This window comes from Anolis carolinensis, chromosome 3, assembly GCF_035594765.1.
Source record: "Anolis carolinensis isolate JA03-04 chromosome 3, rAnoCar3.1.pri, whole genome shotgun sequence".
In the NCBI taxonomy this organism is placed as follows: Eukaryota; Metazoa; Chordata; class Lepidosauria; order Squamata; family Dactyloidae; genus Anolis; species Anolis carolinensis.
Genome location: NC_085843.1, coordinates 107,519,859 through 107,547,751, shown reverse-complemented (window position 1 = coordinate 107,547,751; position 27,893 = coordinate 107,519,859). Strand labels below are relative to the sequence as shown.

At 39.5% G+C, this 27,893-nt stretch overlaps 1 protein-coding gene across 5 annotated transcripts in view; it reads right to left on the bottom strand.

Moving 5' to 3' along the window:
• Window positions 1–21,817, bottom strand: part of LOC100557683 (arylsulfatase D) — a 42,787-nt gene extending 20,970 nt beyond the window's left edge. The window contains exons 1-10 of one of the 5 annotated variants that reach the window (XM_008107159.3): window positions 21,765–21,817; window positions 13,948–14,085; window positions 12,305–12,426; window positions 10,201–10,323; window positions 7,263–7,686; window positions 6,714–6,850; window positions 4,423–4,557; window positions 3,910–4,072; window positions 2,304–2,425; window positions 407–1,327 (exon numbers count right to left, since the gene is read on the bottom strand). In XM_008107159.3, the coding sequence (XP_008105366.1) occupies window positions 951–1,327; window positions 2,304–2,425; window positions 3,910–4,072; window positions 4,423–4,557; window positions 6,714–6,850; window positions 7,263–7,686; window positions 10,201–10,323; window positions 12,305–12,426; window positions 13,948–14,003 (1,659 nt within the window). In that variant the 5' untranslated portion in view covers window positions 14,004–14,085; window positions 21,765–21,817 and the 3' untranslated portion in view covers window positions 407–950. Of the gene's footprint in view, window positions 1–406; window positions 1,328–2,303; window positions 2,426–3,909; window positions 4,073–4,422; window positions 4,558–6,713; window positions 6,851–7,262; window positions 7,687–10,090; window positions 10,324–12,304; window positions 12,427–13,947; window positions 14,086–16,287; window positions 17,694–21,764 lie in introns of those variants that run through there. The other 4 variants (XM_003218824.4, XM_062975316.1, XM_008107161.3 and 1 more) reach the window with 4 other exon arrangements.
• Between the last annotated feature and the right edge of the window lie 6,076 nt (window positions 21,818–27,893).

Sequence of the window (27,893 nt, the reverse complement as noted above, 5' to 3'; positions counted from 1 at the left end):
ATTTCCACTGTTGGCCTCAAACCAGGGTAACTTCACAACTGGGTCCAACATTAGTGGAGGTAGAAATACTACTCAATCATCTACTAGAGAGATTGTGAGCAACTCCTCATTTATAAAATATGTGTGTATGTGTACATGTAAACACTTCCAACGGGTCTATTTTCTCAGACAGCTCAGCAGTATGTCTTCTGAAAGTAATCTGTATATATATTCCCTTAACAAGAAGAGCTCAGAAGTATTCAACACTACGCAGCTTGAGACTTTCACACTAGCTGTTCAAAATAGCTGGAGACTTTGGCAACTACCTGACCTGAATTTGTTAATTCTAAACAATATACAAAACATGATTATTTGATTTGTAAGAATTATTTGTTACATCCGCCTTTCCTCCCAAGAAACTCAAGTGTTCATGGTCTTCCTTCAACATTTTATTATTACAACAAGGATAGTAATGTAAGATAGGAAAATAGGGAATTACCCAAGGCCAGCCATGGAGCATTTTAACCTAGTTTTCTTCAGAGCTAGCCCTAAACAATGTCAGCTTTCACCTGTTAAAAGCATCACTTTTACAATACATTTTCAACACAAACAGATTTTTTTATTTAGGTTTTCCCATTCATATATCAAGGAGCTGTGTATGCACCTCAATTCATTGTCAGAAGAATGAAAGGAGAGAGCCAGAGTTGTGCAGTTGTTTGAACATTGGACTGCAACTTTTGAGATCATGGTTCAAATCTCTAGAGTGAGGAAAACCCACTGGATGATCTTGGCCAAGTCACACTCGGCCTCAGAAGATGCAAACACAAATCTACTGTTATCATATCTTACCAAAAAAACTCCATGATATGTTTGCCTTAGGATTGGCATAAGTCAGAAATTGCTTGAAGGCATGCAGCAAACATAACAGCATGAATGTTTGACATAGGAGATAAAACAGTTGCACTGGCAATCTATATCTGAATATTTATGGCATTGCTATCTGTTTCATCATCACACCAACAGAAAGGGAATGCTCCACAACATGGCTGGAGCCATGGCTTCCATATAATATTATATATATCAAGCTGTTCTGGGACAGGAGTGAGTGTTTTTTTATGTTCTCTTATAGCTCTTTCAGTGTGACTGAGAATCGTGTTAAACAGTGGCTCAGTTGTCGGTGACAAGGGATTGGCTTCAGAAGGGTCACGTGAGAGGTCAAAAAGCAAGGGAGGGTTGTGATGGGTAACACCATCTCCAAAACATGGGCAGATTTTTCTGTTATAACAGGCACTGGCCCCCTCCGGATGAAATTTGGGAGTCACATAATGAACTTTCCAGAGAGCACCACCTTAAGAGAGAACAAACAAGAGATGTAAGATTTCCTACTAAATACACAGCAGGTCCTTCTTAATTCCATTCCCAGTTGAAAGAGTTTTAAAAAGCTTGAACAGCGCATGCAGCTTGGCTATAGCTGAAAAATCACTAGCTCCTGCAGAAGGAATGGTTTTCTATGAGATGGGTCTGAGATTACAGTTCTAGAAATAATCTGGCAGTAAAATCTGTGAGGTGTTCAATTGACATATTAGAATAATATGGCAGTGGAGTCTATCTTGTTGAAGAAATGCTAGTCAAAATGAGAAAAAGGAAATTTGAAAAAAATAGTTGGAAGTCTGAGAAATTATCAGCTGGAATTCTGATGTTGGCAGTTTGAATATCCACAAGTCTGTGAATATCCACAATCACAGACTGTGATTGGCTGTGTAGTGCACTGAGGCATTGCCAGCAATTCTGTCCTGGATTTAGTGGTCCATGCAGACATGTCCTTAATGAAAACTTATGATACCAGCTTTGTTCTCTCAGTCTCTAAGGTGCTCCAAGATCCCTTTTCATATTAGTGAATTGTATGTTTATGCATGGAAATTTTAGCCTCTATTTTAGCCTCTATATATTCTGTCTTGCCATCCACAGGGCGGATTTTGTTGTTTCTTAGTTTTATGGCCAACACAGTTACCTCTATAATGTTGTTTTTAAAATTTTTAGCTGCAAACAGAGCTACTATACACAAGGAAGAGAGTTTGGCGCCATATGCCAGGAACACTTTCTGAGGAATAACCTCTTTAACTCCAAGTAAAGCAACTGATTTGGATTCAATGGATGGATTTTCTCTCCTCCTGTATTCGTACAGACTATAGACTATTGTATTTGTATAGACGATCTGCCTTCTTTCACCAGAGTAACCATACAAACCAATTGACCATGTTCAGGCTAAGTGAAATGTTTTATTCACCGATATACATGAATGAGCTACAACATTTTGTACTCACTCTCTTTCTGGTACCAGCGCACTGCATGCAAGTATGCTCCACAATAATGAAACAAGAATTCATGCTCTGAGTGTTTCACTTCTCCCTGAAGTAGAGCTATCTGGTTTTTGCCATCAATTACTCTAAGATGAAAGGGAAAATAAATTTAATCAAATGCTTTATTGATGATTGCTAATACTTAAAATACGGTTAAGGGGAAAAAAATTAAAATGGGATCTTTTTCAGTTGCAAAAACTCCAGTGTGCTGAGAAATTTCCCACACATGGAATAGGAATTGAACTATTGAATCAAACTATTGAAGACAATAGTTTTGTACAAATAAAAGCACACATTGATTGAAATCAGCATAACTTCCTAACAGGATTACTTTTCTGTAAAAAAGGGAAGATGATTTTGTAAATACAGTAGAGTCTCACTTATCCAAGCTAAACAGGCCGGCAGAAGCTTGGATAAGCGAATATCTTGGCTAATAAGGAGGGATTAAGGAAAAGCCTATTAAACATCAAATTAGGTTATGATTTTACAAATTAAGCACCAAAACATCATGTTTTACAACAAATTTGACAGAAAAAGCAGTTCAATACGCAGTAATGTTATGTTGTAATTACTGTATTTATGAATTTAGCACCAAAATATCACAATATATTGAAAACATTGACTACAAAAATGGCTTGGATAATCCAGAGGCTTGGATAAGTAAGACTCTACTGTATTTGTTTTTATCTGGAGAAACACATTACAATTTAACTGGAATATACATAGTTTTTGTGGCTGTGGGTCTTCTAATAATTTATGCATTATACATATGAGTAACTCAAATACTTTAGACAGGGCGAAGGGTTGCCATTGCCTTTCTTTTGAAGCTGAGAGACTCTAACTTGTCCAAGGTCATCCAGTATATTTCACAGTCAACTGGGGCTATGAACCTTGGTTTCCTAGTTATCTAGTCTAACACTAAAATGATTACCCCATATTTTCACAATTATATCTATTCTGCAGGGACTAAAATATTTCATTAACTTAAAGTCAATCATTGAAAAAGGGCAGCATTAGAGATGAAAAGTCACAAAGAGCTCCATCAACAGACATAGCTGCAATGATAAAGTCTGTCATTGTAGTTACTTCTGCTGATGCCGCTCCACCCCATATCTATCTCTTGCACCAGGCACTGCCCCAACTGAGGGGTTTTGAGGGACTGAAAATCATGGTGCTGGGAAATGATGACCCGAGCACTCTTCCAGTCACAAGGTGCATTGAGATAAGCAGACATTTGTCTCAACAACAATAGAAGAGTACAGCAGTCTTCTTTTCCCAGCATACTGATGTGCAGTGCCGCAAAACACCTTCAAGTTGAGGCCAAGATTAAGAGATAGTTGTGGGCTTTTTGTGTGGTGGGGTCATAGTTGGACATTGGTGGTCATACATGTGAATTCAAAGTTATGAGATCATAAGTGTAGTTTACAATCTTGTTAAACTTTAACAGGATACTAGCCAAAGATGCTGAAAAATTAGACTATGCTGGAAAGCCCATATAATGGATTAGATGAGATGGACTGTGTTTTTATTGTTGAAATCAAATATTTACTTTTAAATCAATATTCTGTACCTGTCCTGTGGTACTGATGCCCCGGCTAGGTGCACCACTGTGGGATAAATATCCATCAGACTTATGGGTTCATCAATGGAAATATTGACAGGGATCATTCCTGGCCATCTAACTATTCCAGGTACATGGATTCCTCCTTCCCAGCCTCCCATGCCTTTCCCACCTGCATGGAGAAAGCAAAATATGACAGATATATCAGTCAGATTAATCCTACAGTTCAGAATTTATGCTAGTTAGCTGCTTAAGGCATACGAAAGACCTCCTGCTGACTCAGAGAGCCACAGAACCTAAAGACTACTTCCACATGCTTAATCCCTTGCTACATTAAAGGCCTTCAACATGGGATTCCAGATATGTAGTTGGGTCATTACAGTCAGCTGTATTCTATATTTGCTTTTATCGTATAAATGTTCTGCTATCACTGGCCACATGTTCATGTTATCATTGTCACTAGCTATCATGTTTGTTATGTAACAGAGATTTTTGAGATCATAATGAAGCAAATTATTGTACCTTTGTATATACTGTTCCAGCCACCACACTGAGTGCTCCCTTCTCTGAGCTCCAAAGATCCTCCGTTGTCAGAAGTAAAGTAAACAAAAGTGTTGTCCCGTAAGCCCTCTTTGTCAATGGCAGTAAGTATTTTTCCTACATAGATAAGGATGGAAACATGGTTAGTTACAGCCAAGCAGAGCCTGTTTTTGTAGAATTGAGTTTCACAGTACAGGTAGTCCTCAACTTACAAACAAGATAGGTTCTGGAATGTTGTGTGGTTTCCGGGCTGCATGGCCATGTTCTAGTAGCATTTTCTCCTGCATCTGTGGCTGGCATCTTCAGGGGATCGTGAGTCATCTTTCCTTCTTCCATGTTGCATGAATCAAGAAGGAGGATGAAGAGGGATGGAAAGTCTCCTCTTCCATTCACATCCTCCTTTGTGAATCATAAGACATAGAAGGAGGAAGGATGACCCCACAGGATAAGGTGGCTGGCTGGCTGTCTTGCTGCTGTAGTGACACAAAGAGAGGAGGCGCGAGGGGGCAGCCATCCTGTATCTCTGGGCTGCCTAAGCACAAAAGAGCACAGGATGGCTGTCACTTGGAACCAGCAGCAGCTATCTGGACAGACTAACTTGAGGAAGAATCTGACTTCTGCTTCAGGAACTGTGCTCCCTCTGAACTAACTTAACCTAACTCAGGGGTGAAAGCCATGTTAAGTGGCCTTCTCTGGATTAAGCCTGATCAGTTTTGTAGTTGTCCACAGGCTGATCCACTTTCATACTTGTTGGAAGTCAACCGCACATTGCTTAAGTCTGCAGTCCTCTATAAGGAACAATTAGTATTAGCCTCCCACAAGGATGGTAAAAACATCAAAACATCTGGGCGTCCCCTGAGCAATATCCTTGTAGGCAGCCAATTCTCTCACATCAGAAGTGACTTGCAGTGAGAGGCGGTCCAACAAATTAGGCAGCCGCCTGTGGCGCAAAACATACGGGGGCGCAGTCGAGACTGCTTTTTCTGTTGATTTGTTGTAAAACACGATGTTTTGGTGCTTAGTTTGTAAAATCTTAATGTAATTTGATGTTTAATAGACTTTCCCTTAATCCCTCCTTATTATCCAACATTTTCGCTTATCCAACGCTTTTATTTTTCAGTGATTGGTTGGGGGGGGGGCACCAAAATTCTTTTCGCCTACACTTGAAAAATACCTAGGTCCGGCTCTGCTTGCAGTCTCAAGTCATTCCTGACACAGAAAAAAAAGGCTAGGCTGAGGGAATCCCTCCCGCTCTCAGACTCCTGAATGTCTGTTAATGTATCTATTTGTTCTCTTTCTGTCTTTTTTTTACAGCCAAAACACTTCACCTTCTGCGTGCTGTGAGCTGACTGCTCAATTAAAGATTCTGTTTGTATTTTGGGTGCTCTGCATAGATGAGGGCAAAAGTGAAGTGTCTCGTATATGATTAAAAGTGTTTATAGTGGAATTCTTTCAGAGCGATAGGACATTTTTGATATTTATGAATCTTTGTTTCCAAATGTTTGCAGATCAGGTGCTATAGTAAATATTAGGCTTCCATAGACAAGAAAAATATATCAGGAGATTGCTGTATGTGGTATCTCTTTGTTTTAAAAAATATTCAAGTAATATTTTATTGTCCCAGACATTTTTCTGACAATTATCAGTATTTGCTATGACATTCTATTCCCACTTCAATGCCTTTTTATTTGAAGACATATAAAAACAATATGTTCCTTTCTGTTGACTTTCTTCCTTCCCCCTTCCTATCTTTCTCTCTGTCATACACATGCCATTTTGCACTGAAACTTACAATTCTTTCATAAATACACACATTAGAGCGGAGGGTATTTTCCCTTCAAACATAGGACAACTTCAGCAAAAAACGTCCAATTTTAAAACAAAGGACAAAAACTTTAAAAGTTGAAATGCAAATAACTACAAAGAGCCCTTCCTCTGAGAATGGAATGAATGGACACAGAAGCAAAAACAATAAGCAAAACTTGGTAAAACCCAAGGAACTATATTATGAGAAATCATGCTTCTTTAATCAATCATAGAAAATCCCATCAAAAGTGAGAAAAGTACAACTTCAGGGGAAAAAAATGGACTCCAAGAAAGGTTTTACTTTGGTCTAAACAAGTCGCTAATCACAATCACTGTAGATTCATTGAATCAATGGGATGACTTTCTGGACAGCAATTGATTTAATCCACCTACAGCAGTTGAGACTAAAATTTGGATATTGGCATTATTTCCTGGATAAATATAATTAATTTTAAAAGGCTACTCACCCACCATCCAATCCATTTCCTCCACATTGTCTCCATATAAACCATGCCTACTTTTTCCATTAAATAGCTCTGTAGTGTAGCATGGAGTGTGGACATGTAAGAAAGAAACGAAGAGGAGGAATAGTCCTTGTTTGTTTCTGAAAATAAAAAGAATGCCTTCAACTCATTAAAAATACAGATTGAGGGATGCAAGTGATCTATGAGGAGTGGCCCTTTCACATTATAATTACAGCAATATAATTCCATTTTAGCAGCCATCGTTCAATCCCATGGAATCCCAGGATTTGTAGGGATGGTATTATTACTTCCAGGTATGGGAAGAAAAGTACAGAATAAGCTAGTACAAATATGTACTAAAGATCCTAAAGATACAAGTCAATATTAATTAGTGCCTGGAAAGCATACTCATGGTAATTTAAAATCTGATTCATACAGAAGTAGGCTTGGACTCACCTTAAGCACTAACTTGATAAATTTTTCTAAATCTGACCACTTCTATTAAATGCACAAAGCATATTTACATGTGAAATATAAAATTTAATTAATTACCTTTCAATAAACGAGATAGCCTCCTTCAGTATCTTGAAGGTTACATTCTCTGCTTTTATTGGTTGTTCAGTAACGATGTGTTCTTTCATCAAGATACAGTCCCAGTATCTTGAAAATCCATAACAGGAAAACCAGGTGATAAAAAACAAAATGCCACACACAGCAACAAAGGCAATTGCTTTCCATTTCAGAGAGGTCATGCCAGAAATGTTCCCCAGCAAAAGAGTGAACACCAAGAGGGAAATCAGATGTGTATAAGACCAACACGCAGCTCGTAATTGTTGACTTATCTCAGAATCCTTGCCAGACTGACATTCATTCAGAAATGATAAAGGGGTGCCATAGAAGTAATCAAAGCCATGATTCAAAGGATGGTGGCAATGATCATTGCGGGATTTGCAGCTCACACCCTGGTGCCACTTTCCTGGAAAAATATACTTTGATATAATTAAAGCTGTCATCACTTCAAAAGTGATGTAAATTGGAAACTGGGAATCAAAATAAATTTTTTAAAAAGATATTTTTGACTTCTGGTTTGTAATAGATATGCATGATTCGAGGTTGATAGAACAACTTTTGCTCCCTTATCACACTGGGACTTTAGCGAGGGCAAAATTTCTGATGTGAGCAGAATTCTGTGAAATGTAGTTTAAGGTGGGGCCTTTTGAATGCTGTGCTACATTTCCCAGAATTCTGCTCATGCCAAAAGAACGGGGCTGCCCGTGTTAAAGCCCTGGTGTGATAAGGCTGTTGGAATGAAGTACCATATGTCTGCCTCTAGTGGTTCAGATAGTTGAATACAAGAATGCCAAGGCCAAAAACATGCTGATATCCACCTTGAACCTTAATGAATTTATTTGTAAAATGTGACAGAATGATTGAAAGAGGTGCACAAAAGGCAAGCTTTATGGTTGCTCTGCCTTATTAGATGGGGTGGGAGAGAAAATCAGCAGGTAGAACCTCAGCATTTTTGGTACATAAGGCTGTTTTACTGCATAACAAATATTCAGGGATTGGTCTGTTGGGAGCATGACTGGTAAGAACTCTCAATAAATCAAGATGTGCTGGATTTGGGAATGTACCATATGGTTCTAATGTAGAACTAGACTCCAATGCCCCAAATGTGGTATAAACCACAGAAAACAGGACACCTCAGAACCCTCAGAAGTCTAATTGTTAGTCCCAACTAAACTAGATACACTAAATAGAATAGAATAGTTTTATTTGTCATTGCGTGATTGCACAGTGAAATTACATGCTCCCCCCCCCACACACCACAATCAACACACCCATCCCTCCACACCCCCACTACCCCACACAGCCCCCAATGCCACATCAGTGCAAAACCACAGAGTTCAACATAGCCACAGCTGTAGGATAAAAATTATCCTTCAGTCTGTTTGTCTTTGTCTTTGTCACCCTGTACCATCTGCCAGATGGCATTATTTCAAAAAAAAGAATATGCCGGGTGAGATGGATTCTCCAGAATGCTCTGAACTTTCTTAAAGCAGCAGGAATTATAAAGTTCTTTCAAAGTGGGGAGAGGGCAACCAATGATTCACTGTGCAAAAGTGGTAACCCTATCTGCCACTGTGCAACTACCAAACCATGCGCAAGTGCAGACGGTTAGGACATTCTCTATGGCACAGCAGTAGAAAATCAGCAGTTTTTCATTCAGGTAGTACTGTGTCTGCTGGGCCCTCTTAACCAATGCTGCTGTATGGGTGCCTCAGGTCAGTTCCTCCCTACAATGACACTCAGGAACTTAAAACTGGCCACCTGCTCCACTTGGTCTCCATTTATGATCAAGGGCTGGATTTCTGATCTGTTCTTCCTATAAGTTGTAATATTGCAATTTATGAATACTTATATTGTTATGTCATTTTAATTGTTCTAAGTAATTAATTGTTTTGTTATTATATTGCCTATTGCAAATTGGTTTCTGTATTGTGTTGTCGAAGGCTTTCATGGCCGGGATCACAGGGTTGTTGTATGTCTTTCGGGCTGTGTGCCCATGTTCCAGAAACATGGCCACACAGCCCGAAAGACATACAACAACCCCGGTTTCTGTATTATTTGATTGCTATAAGCTGCCTTGAGTCCCTATGGGAAGAGGGGGCGGAGTATAAATAAAAGTTATTATTTATTATAATCCACTATGAGCTCCTTAGTCTTGTTGATGTTAAGAAACAGATTATTGTTCCTGTACTATGAGAGCAGCCAATCCACCTCACCTCATCCCAATAGGCAGTCTCATCCCCTTCAGAGATAAGCCCCACCACGGTCATTGGAAATTGAACACTAACATATATTCCATTAATTCAGTCTTCTCTAAATCGTACTAGTATGGTAATTGGATTTAAGTCACAAGACTTACTTCTGGTTACACATGTAGTAGAGAGCAAGGGTGGTATAGTGGTTTGAGTTGTTGTAGTATGATATTTTCAACTTGCGGTGATGCTAAGGTGAACCTATTACAAGTTGTTGGTTTTGTTATTGTTGTTGCATGATCTGTTTAGCGAACTTTTGTCTTTGTGATTCTCTGAAGCTGACAAAGTATGATGACCAAGGTCACCCAGTGAGTTTACATAGCTGATCAAGGAGTCGAACAATTAATCCACTTCTCAACACTGGTTCTCTGAAAGATGGGCTAGTACTCTGGAAAACTAAAGTTCAAATCCCTGCTTGGCCATGGGACACAGTGGGTGACCCCCTGGACAAGTCACACTTTCTCTACCTTCATCTGAGCAAACTTCATCTGAGTAATTTTTTTCAGGACAACGCTATGATATGTTCATGTCAGTGTTACTCAGTCAGAAATCACTTACCTTTTGATGAATCATTTCTGTAGAAGACCATTTTGTAAAATAGGTGGATCTGAAACTTCAACTCTAGTTTTGCAATGTCTATGATGAATAGTGACATCCACATACTGTACCTATAAGACCAGTTGTATAGCCTTGCTGCTGTAGTAACTTAGCAAATGTTGTTTCATTTGGAGGGAGACCACCTGAACTCCCAGTTCGGATGAAGACTCGGGGCTCAGTTCTGGCTGACATGCCTGAAATTCAACAGGGGTAGAAAAATTAAATTTGTCTCAGTCTAATCCGGTTTTAGGACTTCATCCCATGCCATCTTCTCTTTGTCTTCTCACTGTTTCTCTTTGCTGCTGAAATGAGGTTCCACAGAGGCCATCACATGACACAAGGCCACTTTTAATGGTTGCCATGGGAGTCCTTTAGGGTGGTGCAGAGAAACAGAGAGAAAACTATGTTTTCAGGAGTCAGGTGATATCCAACTCCCAACTACAGAAGATGGAGAGAACATGGAAAGAAGCAGGGAAAGGCAGGGAAAGGACATGGGATGGCTGCCATCCCTAAAGATGGAAAGGCACGAGTCCTCAACAATAGGGAATGAAAGAAGATGGTTCCCTCTGCTTTCTGAAGTTTTCCACACTTTCATGTGATGAGGTCCACATCCTTCTTGATGGGAACAGTGAGTGAGGGAGATATTTTGATCTTATGAAGTTATCAAGTAAGTTGCATGAGTATTGGTTTACCTCTGTGGATGGGCAAACTGGAAGATCTGTGCTGTACTTGTTGGCTGAGTTCACAAAGAGAGGGAGAGCTGAAGCTCAACAGAACCCCAAGCAGAGATACAATAGCTGTATGAAGTATCTCTTTGAAAGCCATATAGGCACCAACATCTGTTGTTTGTTTGTGGGCACTATGGACCCATTCTCCACAATCTATCACCTCACAGACTTTGGGATGCACAAAAGACTTACCACACTTCCCTTGTTGTTTAGTGATGTGCACTGCCATCATAGGCCTTTGCTTTGTGTATAAGATGGCCTTCACTGTTTTCTCTTGAATGTCATCAGAACTGTAACATGGATTAATTCACCCAGGAACTACATCAGGGTGACAACATAATCATAGACCAAATGTATTTACCCACACTCTAAGTTAGCTCCCATTTTCTTCATTGGCCAACATCAGCAAATTATGCTGGTGAAATCTGGCACAATCACCAACCCAAATAAAACCAAAAAACTGTTCTGATCTCTCCTGTACCAAAGAAGACTTTAGTATGCAGTTGGTTTTCTAGTGGGTTTCAAGAAGGTGCCAACACAGCTCTCCCAATCCCCAAAGTTGCCTAGCTCAATGTACTTCAAAATGGGTCGTGTTTGTGACTAAGCTGTGCCCTCAGTGCAGGTTTCCCTCTTTATGCATTAGGGTATAATTCTGCAGTCCCCCAAGCCACATGCCCATGTATATTGGTGTCACTAGCGGGGTGTGGACTGCCCTGAGTGACGGCTTCAGAGTTCTCCACCACAGAGAAAAGGACAAAACATAGCAAGGAGGCCGTCAAAGCTTCATGGATGGCAGGACCCAGCTGGCCTCCCAGCTCTCTCATAGGCTGGCTATGCTCCACTGTTCCTGTTACCAGTCCGGCTACAGTCCTTGGACAACATCAGAAGAGAGCCAGAGTGGGATGAACTGGGTGCTGAAGCAAGGACAAGCATGTGTATGTGTGTGTGTGTGTTTGTGTCTGTCCATGCATGTGTTCACAATCTCAGAATGTAGGAGGGATGGGGGTACAGATATCTCAAGACTGAACTCCTTTCCCTAAGTATACCTGTCTAGGAACTGAGATCTGTAAATGGGCAGGACACATCTGTGTGTGGTCTGGTACACAAGGAAATCCGTGAGGCTGACTTACAGCCATGGATGACACCAACCCTAGTATTGCCACTCTCCATGCAATGATTTTGTAAATGAAGATTTTCACCCAAGAAAGTATTTGAGGGATGGAATACTTGTTTTAAACAAGATCCATTCTCATTTTTTATAAACTCCCAAATACCACAAAATGAAACTAGGAGTGAGCAGGCCTGTTGGATTTTGTTAGAAACCAGAAAAATGTTTCATGAGGAACCCAGAATTGATGGGCAGTAGGGTGAAGTTGACCATCCAGAACCCCCTAGTACTGTCCATCCTTGGTGTGCATGTAGATAAATCATTGAAGATGCTGCCAACCTGATCTGATGGGATATCTGCCAGTCAGAAAAGCTGCTCTGCTTGGAGTACAAAGTGGAGCTGCTGCAATGTGCTGAGTAAGTTTCACTCCTTCCTTTGCAAGCTGGTCGATATTCGGGGTCCTAAAAAAAGGGAATTGGTAACTTCTGATGTGGTAGTATATTCTTCTCTTCAAGATAATAGCAATGAAAGAACAATGAAAGCAATGGGAAACTATATAAAATAGATTCATATAAAAAAGTTAATAATGCTGTACAAAAATGCAAGTTTCTTAATAAACAAAAGGCTTCAATCTCCTCCCAGAATACTGTGATAATACTGTGGGACATGATTGATTCGCCGATAAACAACCTTGCTGTGAGGAAGACATAAGTCCACAATGAACAAGCCCTTAGAAATGTGAGTAAAACTTTCCCAAGTCATCCTTAGTAGTAACTACAGGGAGCCTTGCAGCTATAGCATGAGGAAATTACTGAGAGGTGACACAACAGTAAGTACAGTAGTGTCTCATTTATCCAACACTCGCATATCTAACGTTCTGGATTATCCAATGCATTTTTGTAGTCAATGTTTTCAATACATCATGATATTTTGGTGCTAAATTCGTAAATACAGTAATTACTTCCTAGCATTACCATGCATTGAACTACTTTTTCTGTCAAATTTGTTGTATAAGATGATGTTTTGGTGCTTAATTTGTAAAATCATAATCTAATTTGATGTTCAATAGGCTTTTCCTTAATGCCTCCTTATTATCCAACATATTCGCTTATCCAACGTTCTGCCGGCCCGTTTATGTTGGATAAGTGAGACTCTACTGTATGTGAAGGAATGTCATATAGAAGAAGGAGCAAGTTTATGTTCTGCTGCTCCAGAGATTGGAGCATGAAACCATGGATTTAAGAAAAGAGATTTCACTTAAATATCAGGAAGAACCTTGTGGGCCTTTCCAATGATTCTATGATCATCTGGCAGCTATCTTGTAACCATAGAAAGATGAAATAAATGTCAAGTGAGGGAAAAAAGGTAGGGAAGTTAGTGATGACATTAAGAAAGCTTGGGTAAGGACCGCAACTCATAACACAGGTTCAGATCAAAGGGGAAAACATTTCTCATCAGGCCCAGCCTTGAATTCCTTCTAGAATATCAACCAATCTGGTTAATATTTCAAAAAATGTTCTGAGTAACAACACAGCCCTATGCCACTACAGCAATAGTCCCATACAATATTCCCAATGCCCACTTTCCTCTAAACCAGTGGTTCTCAACCTGTGGGTCCCCAGGTGTTTTTGGCCTACAACTTTCAGAAATTCCAGCCAGTTTACCAGTTGTTAGGGTTTCTGGGAGTTGAAGACCAAAACATCTGGGGACCCCAGGTTGAGAACCACTGCTCTAAACCTATAATCACCTGTTGACCATGTTTGATTGCTAATTACTATTACTAATAGTAATTACTAATTGCTTTATTTCAGCGGTGTCTTTCAAAGTATAATGACTGTGTGTATGTCTATTTTATTTTTGAATTTCTGTGCCATCTTGCTTCCTTTAGTAACCTTTGCAAATTTTCTTATGTGGATGCATTTCCTTACTTCCTTCTTTGGAACTACAGGACAGCCTCGGCTTCTATTTAAGATGAGACTTACCTGATGGTATCATTTCCAAAGCATCCTAAATCACCATACCCAAGATCATCTGCCATTATCAATAAAATATTGGGTCTTGAGACACTCAATCCATATGATTGAAGAAAGAAGGAAACTAGCACAGTAGCTAGGCTGCATCTAGAGAAACAGCATTAAACCATTTAGATAATAGCTTCCTAAAACAAGTTTATCTAAAAATTAGGCCTTATTTGCATAAGGTCCCAAGATCAGTAGAAGTAACAAAATTCATCAGGAACTATGGAGACTATTTGTCTATAATACTACAAGAGATTACATTAGATTAACTAATACATTCATTTAGTATAACTTCTTATGGAAGTTATCCTCTCTCCTTGTCCTAGTATTCCCTTTCATTATAAATACTAATGTTTCATTTGGACAGTCTATTAAATTTGGCTATGAAATACCCATTCAGGATACTCTTATTTTCACTCACAAATAAATCAGTCAATTGCCATCAATAAACATGATACACCAATTTTGTTTATAAATTAACCTATAAATTAAGATTAGCAAAAGGAGAACTGAAAGGAGATCTATTTGATAAAACTTGGAAACCATTTATTAGTTTCATGTGTAAAAGCAATGGTGAATTTAAACCACCAAATGTCCAAGAAAGATTGTGGTTCAGTAATTTATGAATAGGTAAAGGTTTTCCCCTGACATTAAATCTAGTCATGTCTAACTCTGGGGGTTGGTACTCATCTCCATTTCTAAGCCAAAGAGCTGGTGTTTTCCGTAGATGTCTCCAGGGTCATGTGGCCAGCATGACTGCATGGAGTGCCATTACCTTCCCACCAGAATGGTACCTATTGATTTACTCACATTTGCATGTTTTCAAACTGCTAGGTTGGCAGAAGCTGGGGCTAACAGTGGGAGCTCACCCCGCTCCCTGGATTCGAAACACTGACCTTTTGGTCAGCAAGTTCAGCAGCTCAGCAGTTTAACCTGCTGTGTCACTGGGGGCTCCAATTTTTTAAAATACATTACAATAATTATATGTAACAGATAAAATTAGAATTATGTAGAAATTTTTAAATTGACAGTGTTGTTTTTTTTGTAATGCTATATAAATAATGGGAGGGTTGGGGAGGTATTGATCTGGGAACTAAAGGTGAGATGAGACATTCATTCGTATTATGTTTCAAATGTTTAAAGTATGTATTTAATAAAATAAAATAAATAAAAATAAAGAAATAAAAATAATGGTAATTAACCAGCAAGGATAGTATGTTCCCTTAAAGATGTTAAATTATTGTTTGAATACTACCATCGCCATTATTTTATTTATTTATTTGCCCCATTTATACCCTGCCTTTCTCACCCCAGAGGGGACTCAGAATTTTCTCAGAAAAGGAAATCGGTATTTGCATGCTACCAGAAAACCCAAACAAAGCCATAGTTTCACTGTAAATTATTCTGCAGTTGCGTAGTCACTCATTTCAACCCTAAAAATGGGTAAGGATAGAGACGTGCATAAGATAGTCAGTCACATTGGCTATAATTAACCCTCTTTTAGCATCAGTTCCCTTTCAAGTGAGCCAGAACTTGATGAATTATCACAGAAACCATAATCGTATGTGTAAAAATAATCCTCATTAGACTTTGGCTTTTCATGCTAAAGCCAAGATGAGAAAGGTATAGTCTATGGGTTGCAGATAGCATGTGTACCACATGAGCCTGCTAAGAATCCTGACATTTCTAGAACTCCATTAATCATTTGGACAGCTGAATGTCTCCATGTCACCACACAAAAAAGTCACCAAAAATTGATGGTGTGTATTCCCTGCCCAACACAAAACCTAGATTCTGAAAAAAATACTGTTTAAAAAGATGTCCTTTTTGACAAGTTCTAGAACCAGAAGTAGCATGATGTCATTGGTAGCTATGTCAGAGGTGATGTCAGAGAGGAGAAATAGTTTTCCCCTTCATCACAAGAACTCAGATATAAATCCTTGATCATTTATAAGGATAGTACTCAAATGCTCCTTCAGAAAAAGCCCAGTGCCTTTGATGCAGGACTGGGATCCTTTCTTTGTATGCTGAAAAAAAATTAGCTCACTTTTACTTAAAAAGGCTGTATATCATCAGTTTCCATATTTATCACCGAAAGATGGGAGACTAAGGGTAAAAGAGAGAGCATTTTTATACTTTTGGGATTTACCTGCATAGCACATTAATTCATGAGCCAGGAACAACTCCTAAAAATACAAGAAATCTCTGACAGCATAACTGAGAAGACCTAACATTGGTTACCACTTAAAAGAACTGCAAATATTTGCCTTTAAAAATAAGCATAAGAAATAAACCCTTTCTTACCTGAGAGCCCCACACTTCAACCTATTAAGCATAATTGGTAATTGGTTGTTTAAAAGTAACAGCTTTAAAGTTTTCCCTACATTTTTGAATGCTTTCTGTTTTCCACATAAGTTGAGTGACAATATTCTGGTTAAAAATTGACAGGAAATCCTAAACCGTGTCGTACAAAGTCCTTCCTTTGAATGCTCACTATGCTGTACTAATCATGTTATTTCACCTATTCAATCAACTTTCCCTGGTTTCTCATGCTCTTTTATTCAATCACTTTAAGAACTGTTTCACTTCAAACCCATGTTATGTATTGTGCAATGTAAGCATTTTGTACTCAAGATGCAGACTCATCCATTTCTGAATCAGTAACCCTTCCACTGATCTGTTTTCTACTTTACATACTTTACTGCAACTAATGGAATATTTTCTCATTACTTTAAAATTCCAATGTGTGGCATCCCTAAATTTTAAATAAAAACTAGGTGGGGAAGGGTTTGGGGTTTTATCCTACTGCTAGCAATCCAAATTGAGGCTGCATTCCTATTGCAAAGATAAACAAAAAACATGTGACTTGTCTTGTGCTGCACACTGAGCATTTAGCATAGGTTATAGCGAATAGGCTACTTGTTCTCGAGGCTAATTGAATTATATCTGCTGCAATTATTTATCATTGTTGTTGTAACTTTTACACTTTCAACAGTGATAAAAAGTGGTTGGTGGTAATAGAGGGAATATATTGTTTCAGTATATTAGAGGCAAAGATGAAGTACTTTGGCCACATAATGAGAAGACAGGAAAGCTTAGAGGAAGATAATGATGCTGGGGAAAAGGAAAAGGAAAAGGAAGAGGAGCTGACCAAGAGCAAGATGGATGGATAGTATCCTTGAAATGACTGGCTTGTCCTTGAAGGAGCTGGGGGTGGCCACTGCCGACGGGGAGCTCTGGCATGGGCTGGTCCATGAGGTCATGAAGAATTGGAAGCAACTAAATGACAAAATATGTTTATACGATCTGAAAAGAAACCAGAATTAAAAAGAAATCCACAGAGAGATTAATAAAATGTTGCCAGAAAATTGGCTGGCATAATAATTAAAAAAAAAAAAAAACTTCCGGAGAATCACAGCAATGAATACTGAACCCTCCCCAATACACTTACCCTTTCCAAAGGAAACCATATATATATTTCCGTGCTCTCTTTCAAAATTGTTTTCAAGGTTGATACACACACACACACACACACACCCTAATGGTTTTATTCTCAGAGCATCCAGACTGCCACCCCCAAGATCATCTATCATGTTCATTAAAATGTTAGGTCTTGACATGTTTAGTTGATAAGCTTGAAGAAATAAGAAAGAATCTGTGTTGTCAAAGGCTTTCATGGCTGGAATCACAGGTTTGTTGTGTGTTTTCTAGGCTGTATGGCCATGTTCCAGAAGTATTCTCTCCTGACGTTTCGCCCACATCTATTGACAAGTCTACATAGGGACCACCAAACGCAGTGCCCAAACACGAATCAAGGAACATAAAAGGCACTGCAGACTAACTCAACAAGAGAAGTCACCCACAGCAGAGCACTTGATGAACCAACCTGGACACATATTATTTGACAACACAGAAATGCTGGACGACTCTAACAACTATCATGTCAGACTACACAGAGAAGCCATTGAAATCCACAAGCATGTGAACAATTTCAACAGAAAGGAGGAAACCATGAAAATGAACACTATCTGGCTACCAGTATTAAAATATTCTAAAATCAGAACAGTAAATAAGGAACAACACTCTAAAAACAGAGGAATTCCAGACATGAATCAATCAGGGGCAGCTAACAATTCTGAACAAAGGATTTCCCTCAGGCAGGAAGAAGCCAGGAGATGAAGCTCTTCAATGCTAATTAAGGTGATTAATTACAATATTCACACTGGCCTCCAACTGACAAGAGTTCTTCTCCCACCTTAGACTTTCCATAGATATATAAATATTCTTTTCTTAGTTTTCCCATATACCTCATAACCTCTGAGGATGCCTGCCATAGATGTGGGCAAAACATCAGGAGAGAATACTTCTGGAACATAGCCATACAGCCCAGAAAACACACAATGAACCCAAAGAAAGAATCTAGTTAAATAGCTAGACTACATCTAGATGAACACAAGAAAATCTATCTGGATTATAGCATACTTCGTGTGCAAAGGTATGAGTTTCAATCATTAACATTTATAGTTAGTGTCTTGAAATAATCTGACAATGCTCTGCAAGACTGGACAGTCCTAAACTGATGTAAAGGTAGTTACCTTTTAAATCTTTCCCCTAATATTTTCCTATGTTGAAGATTTTGTAGGATTGTTAACTTCTTTCCCAACAAACATTCATATCCCGCTTGGGCATCACCAGGTTGAATGACAATTAGGAATACTAATAAGTCAGCAAGAATTTTGCATAATTTTCTCCTAGTACAATAGAGTCCCACTTATCCAAACCTTGCTTATCCAAGCCTCTGGATTATCCAAGCCATTTTTGTAGTCAATGTTTTCAATATATCGTGATATTTTGGTGCTAAATTCATAAATACAGTAATTATAACATAACATTACTGCGTATTGAACTACTTTTTCTGTCAAATTTGTTGTAAAACATGATGTTTTGGTGCTTAATTTGTAAAATCATAACCTAATTTGATGTTTAATAGGCTTTTCCTTAATCCCTCCTCATTATCCAAGATATTCGCTTATCCAAGCTTCTGCCGGCCCATTTAGCTTGGATAAGTGAGACTCTACTGTATTTGAAAATCCTAAAATGTAGCAGAAAAATAAATGTGCAGTGAATAAATTTTGGGTGTAGAAAAACTATTTTTCTCTACAGAACAATTTCTTTCCAACATTTTGGGATGCTACAATATGGGAAGAATACTGCAGAGGATTTGCTTGCTCTCACAGGGCAGAAGGAACTACCATAATTATTCACTCCAATATTATCCATATTCATGAAGCAAAAGCTTCTTTAGTGAGACCATAATTGGGAAAGTCTCATATAAGTTGCTACCTAAAAAGAAATAGCAGTGATTGTCTTCATAAATATTTTCAGGAGATTTTCTTTTTGTGTCAGTGACTTGAGATACTTCAGTTTGCTTCTGGTTTGAGAGAATTGGCCGTCTGCAAGGACGTTGTCCAGGGGATGTCTGGATGTTTGATGTTTAACCATTCTTGTGGGAGGCTTCTCTCAGGTACCCACATGGAGAGCTGGAGCTGACAGAGGGAGCTCACCCACTCTCCCCAGATTCAAACTGCTGACCTGTTAGTTAACAGTCCTGCATGCACAAGGGTTTAACCCATTGTGCCACTGGGGGATTTTCAGGAGAACTCTTGTGGAAGGTTTTTCTGTTACCTGGAGACCCCATTGTTCCACTTGTTAAGCATCACTAATCCTTTAAATCAGGGGTCCCCAAACTTTTTAAACAGGGGGCCAGTTCACAATCCTTCGGACCGTTGGAGGGCCAGACTATAGTTGGTCACCGAGCAATAATAATTAATAACAACAACAACAACAACAATAACAAGTGGGTTGAAAGAGACCCTTTGTGCCATTGAGTCCAACCCCCTTCTGTCTTTGTGCACCAAAAGCACAAGCAAAGCACCCTTGACAGATGGCCACCCAGTCTCAATGTTAATAATAATAATAATAATAATAATAATAATAATAATAATAATAATAATATCTGCCTAGAAGATCAGGGGGCAGAGGACTCTTACAAGTAAAACAAGCAGTCAAAGAAGAAGAACATGCCCTGGCAGAATATGTCAAGCAAAGTGAAGAACCTGCTTTGATTGAAGTCAAAAATCAGAAACTCCTCAAAACACAGCAGACAAAAAACCAGTACAAGAAAACCGCACTACAAACTAGAGCTGACAGCTGGCACAACAAAACACTGCATGGAAAGTTCCTTGACAAAATTGAAGGAAAAGCTGATAAGGAGAAGACCTGGCTCTGGCTCACGAATGGGACCCTGAAGAAGGAGACAGAAGGCCTGATCCTTGCAGCCCAGGAGCAAGCCATCAGAACAAATGCTATTCAGGCCAAGATCGAAAAATCAACTGATGACCCAAAATGCAGACTGTGCAAGGAAACCGACGAAACCATTGATCATATCCTCAGCTGCTGTAAGAAAATCGCACAGACAGACTACAAACAGAGGCACAACTGTGTGGCCCAAATGATTCATTGGAACTTATGCCTCAAGTACCACCTCCCAGCAGAAAAGAACTGGTGGGATCACAAACCTGCAAAAGTATTGGAAAATGAGCACGCAAAGATACTGTGGGACTTCCGAATCCAGACTGACAAAGTTCTGGAACACAACACACCAGACATCACAGTTGTGGATCATTGATGTTGCCATCCCAGGTGACAGTCGCATAGATGAAAAACAACAGGAAAAACTCAGCCGCTATCAGGACCTCAAGATTGAACTTCAAAGACTCTGGCAGAAACCAGTCCAGGTGGTCCCGGTGGTGATGGGCACACTGGGTGCCGTGCCAAAAGATCTCAGCTGGCATTTGGAAACAATAGACATTGACAAAATCACCATCTGCCAACTGCAAAAGGCCACCCTACTGGGATCTGCACGCATCATCAGAAAATACATCACACAGTCCTAGACACTTGGGAAGTGTTCGACTTGTGGTTTTGCAAAACGAAATCCAGCATATCTATCTTGTTTGCTGTGCCATACAACGTCGTTGTGTTGATAATAATAATAATAATAATAATAATAATAATAATAATAATAATAATAATAATAATAATAAAGAGAGTTGGAAGAGACCCCTTGGGTCATTTTGTCCAACCCCCTTCTGCCTTTGTGCACCGAAAGCACAAGCAAAGCATCCCTGACAGATGGCCACCCAGCCTCAATGTTAATAATAATAATAATAATAATAATAATAATAATAATAATAATAATAATAATAATAATAGGTTATAAGAGAAGAAGAGACCCCTTGGGTCATTTAGCCCAACCTCCTTCTGCCTTTGTGCCGTGGGAGGCGGATAAATAGCTTCGATGGGCCGCATCCGGCCCCCGGGCCTTAGTTTGGGGACCCCTGCTTTAAATGATAGGAAATAAAAGGAGTGGAGCAACCTTTTCCCTTCACCTTCTGATTGCGTAATATCTTGAGAAGTGCATAATTGTACTTAGTATTAATCCTGCTGCAGAACATTGCAACATTAAACCTAGAATAGAATAATATAAATTCCATTCTCTGAAATCTTACAAATCTCTAGTGATTTTATTTATTGACTATATTTATACCCACCCTCTCTCACCCCGAAGGGGACTCAGAGCAGCTTACAAATAGGCAACAATTCAATGCTGCATAAACAGACATAAAATAAAATAGACATATACATTAAAAACCAAAAAGTTAAAGAACATCTAGCAGTAAAATCAATTATGATTTCTTTTGTTCATAGTATATACTCACCTAGCCTCTAATAATTTTACTGACTTTGATACCTAACAACCCTAGGAAATTATTTCAGTGTTGCAAAGGTTGGTGAGCTATTGATTCTTGAAGTATCTAAAGTTCTTGGTTATGCTTCTTAATGATTAACTTGCTGTTTTTACTTAACAGCTCCATCGCCTTTTCACACTGTTCTTTAAGACAGGGAAAGCCCTTTTCTTGGTTTTGAATATATTGTGAAGGTATAATCTATAAGGAGAAAAAACAAGCTAAGACCAATTTTCTCTCCTCTCTCCAAACATAGGACTAGCACTATATACTTAGTCCCTGTAACCTGTGAAAGCTAATGTGATTTTTGTTATTTCTCAAAGTGCCAAAGGATTTATTTCTAGGGTTGTTGTATGTTTTCCGGGCTGTATGACCATGCTCTAGAAGTATTCTCTCCTGACGTTTTGCCCACATCTATGGCAGGCATCCTCAGAGGTTGTGAGGTATAGAGAAACTAAGCAAGGAAGGTTTATATATATATGTGGGAAGTCCAGGGTGAGGGAAGAACTCTTGTCAGTTGGAGGCCAGCATAAATGTTGCAGATAACCACCCTAGTTTGCATTGAATGGCTACATCTACTACCTACTTTCTGCCTGGGGGCATTCTTTGTTAACTGCCCCTAGTTCCCATGTCTCAGAGTGTTGCTTCTTATTTACTGTTATGATTTTAGAGTTTTTTAATACTGGTAGCCAGATTTTGTTCATTTTCATGGTTTCCTCCTTTCTGTTGAAGTTGTCCACATGTTTGTGAATTTCAATGGCTTCTCTGTGTAGTCTGACATGATAGTTGTTGGAGTGGTTCAGCATTTCTGTGTTCTCAAATAATATACTGTGTCCAGGTTGGTTCATCAGGTGCTGTGCTATGGCTGATTTCTCTGGTTAAGTTAGTCTGCAGTGCCTTTCATGTTCTTTGACTCGTGTTTGGGCGCTGCGTTTGGTGGTCCCTATGTAGACTTGTCCACAGCTGCATGGTATACGGTAGACTACTGCAGAGGTGAGAGGATCCCTCTTGTCCTTCGCTGACTGTAGCATTTGTTGGATTTTCTTTGTGGGTCTGTAGATGGTTTGTAGGTTGTGCTTCTTCATCAGTTTGCCTATGCGGTCAGTGGTTCCCTTGATATATGGTAAGGACACCTTTCCTCTGGGTGGATCTTTGTCTTGACTCTCATGGCCTGTTCTTGGTCTTGCAGCTCTTCTGATGTCTGTGGTGGAGTATCCATTGGCCTGTAGAGCCCAGTTTAGGTGGTTTAGTTCACCTTGGAGGAGGTGAGGTTCGCAGATTCTTTGTACACGGTCTGTCAGGGCTTTGATTGTGCTTCTTTTTTTGACTTGGGTGATAGTTGGAGTTTTTATAAAGGTATCTATCTGTGTGTGTAGGTTTTCTGTAAACTGTGTGGTCCAATTGTTGATTGGGTTTGCGGATGACCAGAACATCTAGAAATGGCAGTTTTCCTTCCTTTTCCATGGTGAATTGTATGTTTGGGTGGATGCTGTTAAGGTGGTCCAGGAACTCACTGAGCTCTTCCTCTCCATGGCTCCAAATGGTAAAGGTGTCATCAACGTATCTGAGCCATACAGTTGGCTTTTTTGGCACTGTTTCTAGGGCTTGTTTTTCAAAGTGTTCCATATAGAAATTTGCTACTACTGGCCTGAGAGGGCTCCCCATGGCCACTCCATCTTTCTGTTCATAGAATCCATTGTCCCATTGAAAGTAGCTAGTGGTGAGACAATGGTGAAATAGGGCTGTGATGTCTTCTGGGAAGTTTTGTTTGATTAGTGTGAGGATTTATTTCTAGTTATGCTATAGTAGGGAGCCTCCAGTGGTGCAGTGTGTTAAAGCACTGAGTTGCTGAACTTGCAAACCAAAAGGTCGCAGGTTCGAATCCGGGGAGCAGAGTAAGCGCACACTATTAGCTCCAGCTTCTGACAACCTAGCAGTTCAAAAACATGCAAATGTGAATAGATCAATAGGTATTGCTTTGGCGGGAAGGTAACGGTGCTCCATGCAGTCATACTGGCCACATGACCTTGGAGGTGTCTATGGACAATGCCAACTCTTTGGCTTAGAAATGGAGATGAGCACCAACCCCCAGAGTCAGACACGACTGGACTTAACGTCAGGGGAAACCTTTACCTTTACCTTTTTATGCTATAGCAAGTATTCTCATTTCTGCTTTTAAATTTGATGAAATATGTCATAAGAATAGCCTGCCTGGTGTCTAACTTTGACTATTGAAATAAGACTGTGGGAGACCAGTGTCTGAATCCCCACTGAATCATAAAAATCAACTGGGTGGACTTAGAGAAGTCAGTCTTGCAGCTTTAGAGGAAGGAAATGTCAAACCTCCTACGAATTCATTTTGCTAATAAAACTTAGGACAGGCTTAATATAACTGGAATTGACTTGAAGGCACACCAGAACAACAACAGCAACAGCAACAACAGCAATGTGCAATTTTTTAATCCAAGAAATTTAAAATGTCACTTGAACAGCAAAAAAGTTCAGCAGGAGAAGCTTTTAGCAAAATCTATCATACTTCACAGTCAGGAAAAAAATCATCCCTTTCATTCCTACATCATGGAATGTTCTGTGTGCTATTATAGGCAAAAGAGCAGTAAACAACTAGGCAACTTTATTTCTGATAAAGGGGAAGAGAAAATACAAATATGCACCTCAAGTACTTATAAAAAGCATTACATAAAGTGATGGTTATGAAAGTCAGCTGTCACACAAAACACTGCTTAGATAATTTCCTATGAGTTCAACCTATAAGTCTGCAGAATTACTTAGATAAAGATGGGAAGTGAAGGGAATCTGATTCTCATCTCAAATATGTAAGGGCACTATTCTTCCTATGCAGGCCCGTAGCCAGGATTTTGATTTGGGAGGGACTGGGATTTTTGGTTCGGGGGGGGGGGGCTGATTCTGGGTGAGAGGGGATCTACCCTAGCAAACCTTTTGTATCCTTATCCCAATACCCCCATGCATATGGGATATATTGAGCATGGTGATCAGATCATGATATGAATAAACATAACAGTTTAAAAAATAAATGTAAGGTTTTTTCGTGAGTCTGCTCTGATGTCAGAATGAGGTGTCCAACCATGAGATCAATGATGAGGGACTTGATCACTGTTCTGTCTCCCAGGGGTTTGATTTGCATTCTCCCATGGTTGTAGGGAATAGCACCCTTTTTTTGTATTTTTTCCAGGGTTGCTGCAGACTCAGCAGCACTCTGACAGTTAGCCATTAGCAGAGATTTGTAACTATTCTGCAAGGCCTTTGCTGCTGAAAGCTTGCAAAGTATCGTTTTGTTCTTGAGACTGCTCCTTTTCCTGGGGATGAAATCTCCATTTTGAAAAGCCTTTTTGATTTTTACAGAAGAGAAAAGAACTCAGATGTGCTTGTGTGGCCAAGCCAGGCCAGCTCAGACAAGCCATCGTAAGTACTGACCTCTTGCCTATAAAACTGGTGCTGAGTTCAGATAGGGGAAGACCTGCTCTTTCCAAGATAGCAACTCAGCACTGGGGCAAAGAATATCCCAGGATTTCTTTGCTATTGGAAGAAGCTCTAATTACTTCGTCTCCAAGCTAGCTTTGAGCTTAGATAGTGAAAGACCTGCTGTTTTTGATATAGAAGCTCAGGGTTAGGGTAGAGGGGATCTCAGGATCTCTTCGCCTTTGGAAGAAGTTAACCCAGCAACTAAGGGGAAAAGCAAGAAAAGAACGTCCGCAAGGTTTGATAAGTTGACTATTTGTATTTGTAGCCTCAACAATTTGTGCCAAGTCTGCCAAGGACTTTGAGAAAATAAAATCTTGTTTGATTGTTCAACTTGAAGTGACTTTGGTTACTGGGATTCCTGAGCTTCAAAGTAAGGCCCCCGCAGTTCACCCAGGCAAAGAAAGAAGCACATCTTAAAGCTCTAAAAGGTGCCTGGGTGTGACGGCTGGGCTCAACTGGGGATTGTATGGTGGCCCTGAAGAGATGGGAAGGAAAAAAGCAGTTCCGATCTGAATTTGGGCAGGATAAATGTGTGGCAATCGATACAATTTCAGTGTGGTGTATTATCAGTAGGTGTGGAATTAAAGGATGAATCCAGGGCAGCTCTGGGGCAGAATACTCTGAATTGCAGCTGTGCTATTTTGGCAGTGTAGACTACTGCTTTTTAAACTAGGTCCCAACCCCAAATGAATTCCATTTAACTCAATGTTTGGGTCGTGAAAAATTAAACAACATTAAAAGGTTTCTAAATGCCACCCATTTATATGAATCTGTTTGCAACAATGTACAATGTTTAGAATGGACTCTGCAGAAAATGCTGCAGCTATACTCCCCAAAAAGAGAAACCAGCCTGTTCAGCAAGCCCTGCAAATATTGGTTTATTATCAGTAAATGTTTAACTTTTATACCTATTTTATATATCTATATACTTGCAGTCATGTAAAAATTGAGGAGTGGCAAGTGGAAAAGGTTTAAGAAGCACTGGTGTAGACAGGGCCGGCCCTAGGTAATTTTCAAGTGTAAGCGAACAGAATCCCCCCCCCAAACCAATCACTGAAAAATAAAAGCGTTGGATAAGCGAAAATGTTGGTTAATAAGGAGGGATTAAGGAAGAGCTTATTAAATATCAAATTACATTATGATTTTACAAATTAAGCACCAAAACATCATGTTTTACAACAAATCAACAGAAAAAGCAGTTCAATACATGATAATGTTATGTAGGAATTACTATATTTGCGAATTTAGCACCAAACATTGAACTGGGATATAGGGCAGTGTGGACTCAGATAACCCAGTTCAAAACAGATTTTGTAGGTTATTTTGCTTTGATATTCTGGGTTATATGGCTGTGTGGAAGAGCCCCGAGGGTCCTTCCACACAGCCATATAACCCAGAATATCAAGGTAGATAATCCACATTATCTGCTCTGAACTGGATTATATGGCAGTGTGGACTCAGATAACCCAGTTTAAAGCAGATATTATGGGTTATTCTGCTTTGATATTGTGGGTTATATGGCTGTGTAGAAGAGCCCTGAGGGCCCTTCCACACAGCCATATAACCCAGAATATCAAGGCAGATAATCCATAAGTATGTTTCAGTCTACTTGGAATACACGAAGCGTGTTTAAGAACTGGTCGAAAAGTCCAGAAGAGCCTTGACTGCCCATATGAACATCATCCCACTTTCTTTGCTAGTTAACTTGAACCCAGTATGCTTTATTATGCCAATTGTTTGCCTTAGATCAGGCATGAGGCAAACCTCGGCCCTCCAGGTGTTTTGGACTCCAAATCTCACAATTCCTAACAGCCTACTGGCTGTTAGGAATTGTGGAAGTTGGAGTCCAAACACCCGGAGGGCCGAAGTTTGCCCCATGCCTGCCATAGATAGTTGATAGAAACTTCAACCCAGAAATGAACTAATAACTCAGAAAGTATGTATTTCTATGCAGTCGAATCTTTTGAAACTGGCATGGTTCCCTTACTCTTATCTCTTAGTTGAAAGGTTTTGCCAATCTGATGTTCCAAGGTTCTAAACATCAGTATTATCTAGGAGACAGAGAGACATCAACATCCCCTTAAGAATATTGCAATTTCTGAATTTCCAGGAAATGTGTATAATATGAAATAATCACAAGGCTTTATCTCGTTCATATATTTGAGAAAACGATTCACTTTTGCAGTTATACCCCCCCCCCCCTTTTCAGGAGGTTCATCATATCATGCAGACATCTCAGTCTAGGCCAGGGTCCTTAAACTAAGGCCTGTGGGCCAGATGCAGCCCTCCAATGTCATTTATTTGGCCCCCACCCTCAGTTTTAGACTTAGGCTCGCCCTAAGTCTGAAATGACTTGAAGGCACACAACAACAACAACAATCCTAATTAACTTGACTATCTCATCAGGAAGAAGCAGGCCCACACTTCCCATTAAAATCCTGTTAAGTTTATGTTAGTTAAAATTGTTCTTATTTTTAAATATTTTTTTGTTCTTTCATTGTTTTTTTTTACTACAAATAAGACATGTACAGTGTGCATAGGCTTTTGTTCATTTTTTCCCAAACTATAGTCTGGCCCCCCAACACTCTGAGGGAAAGTATA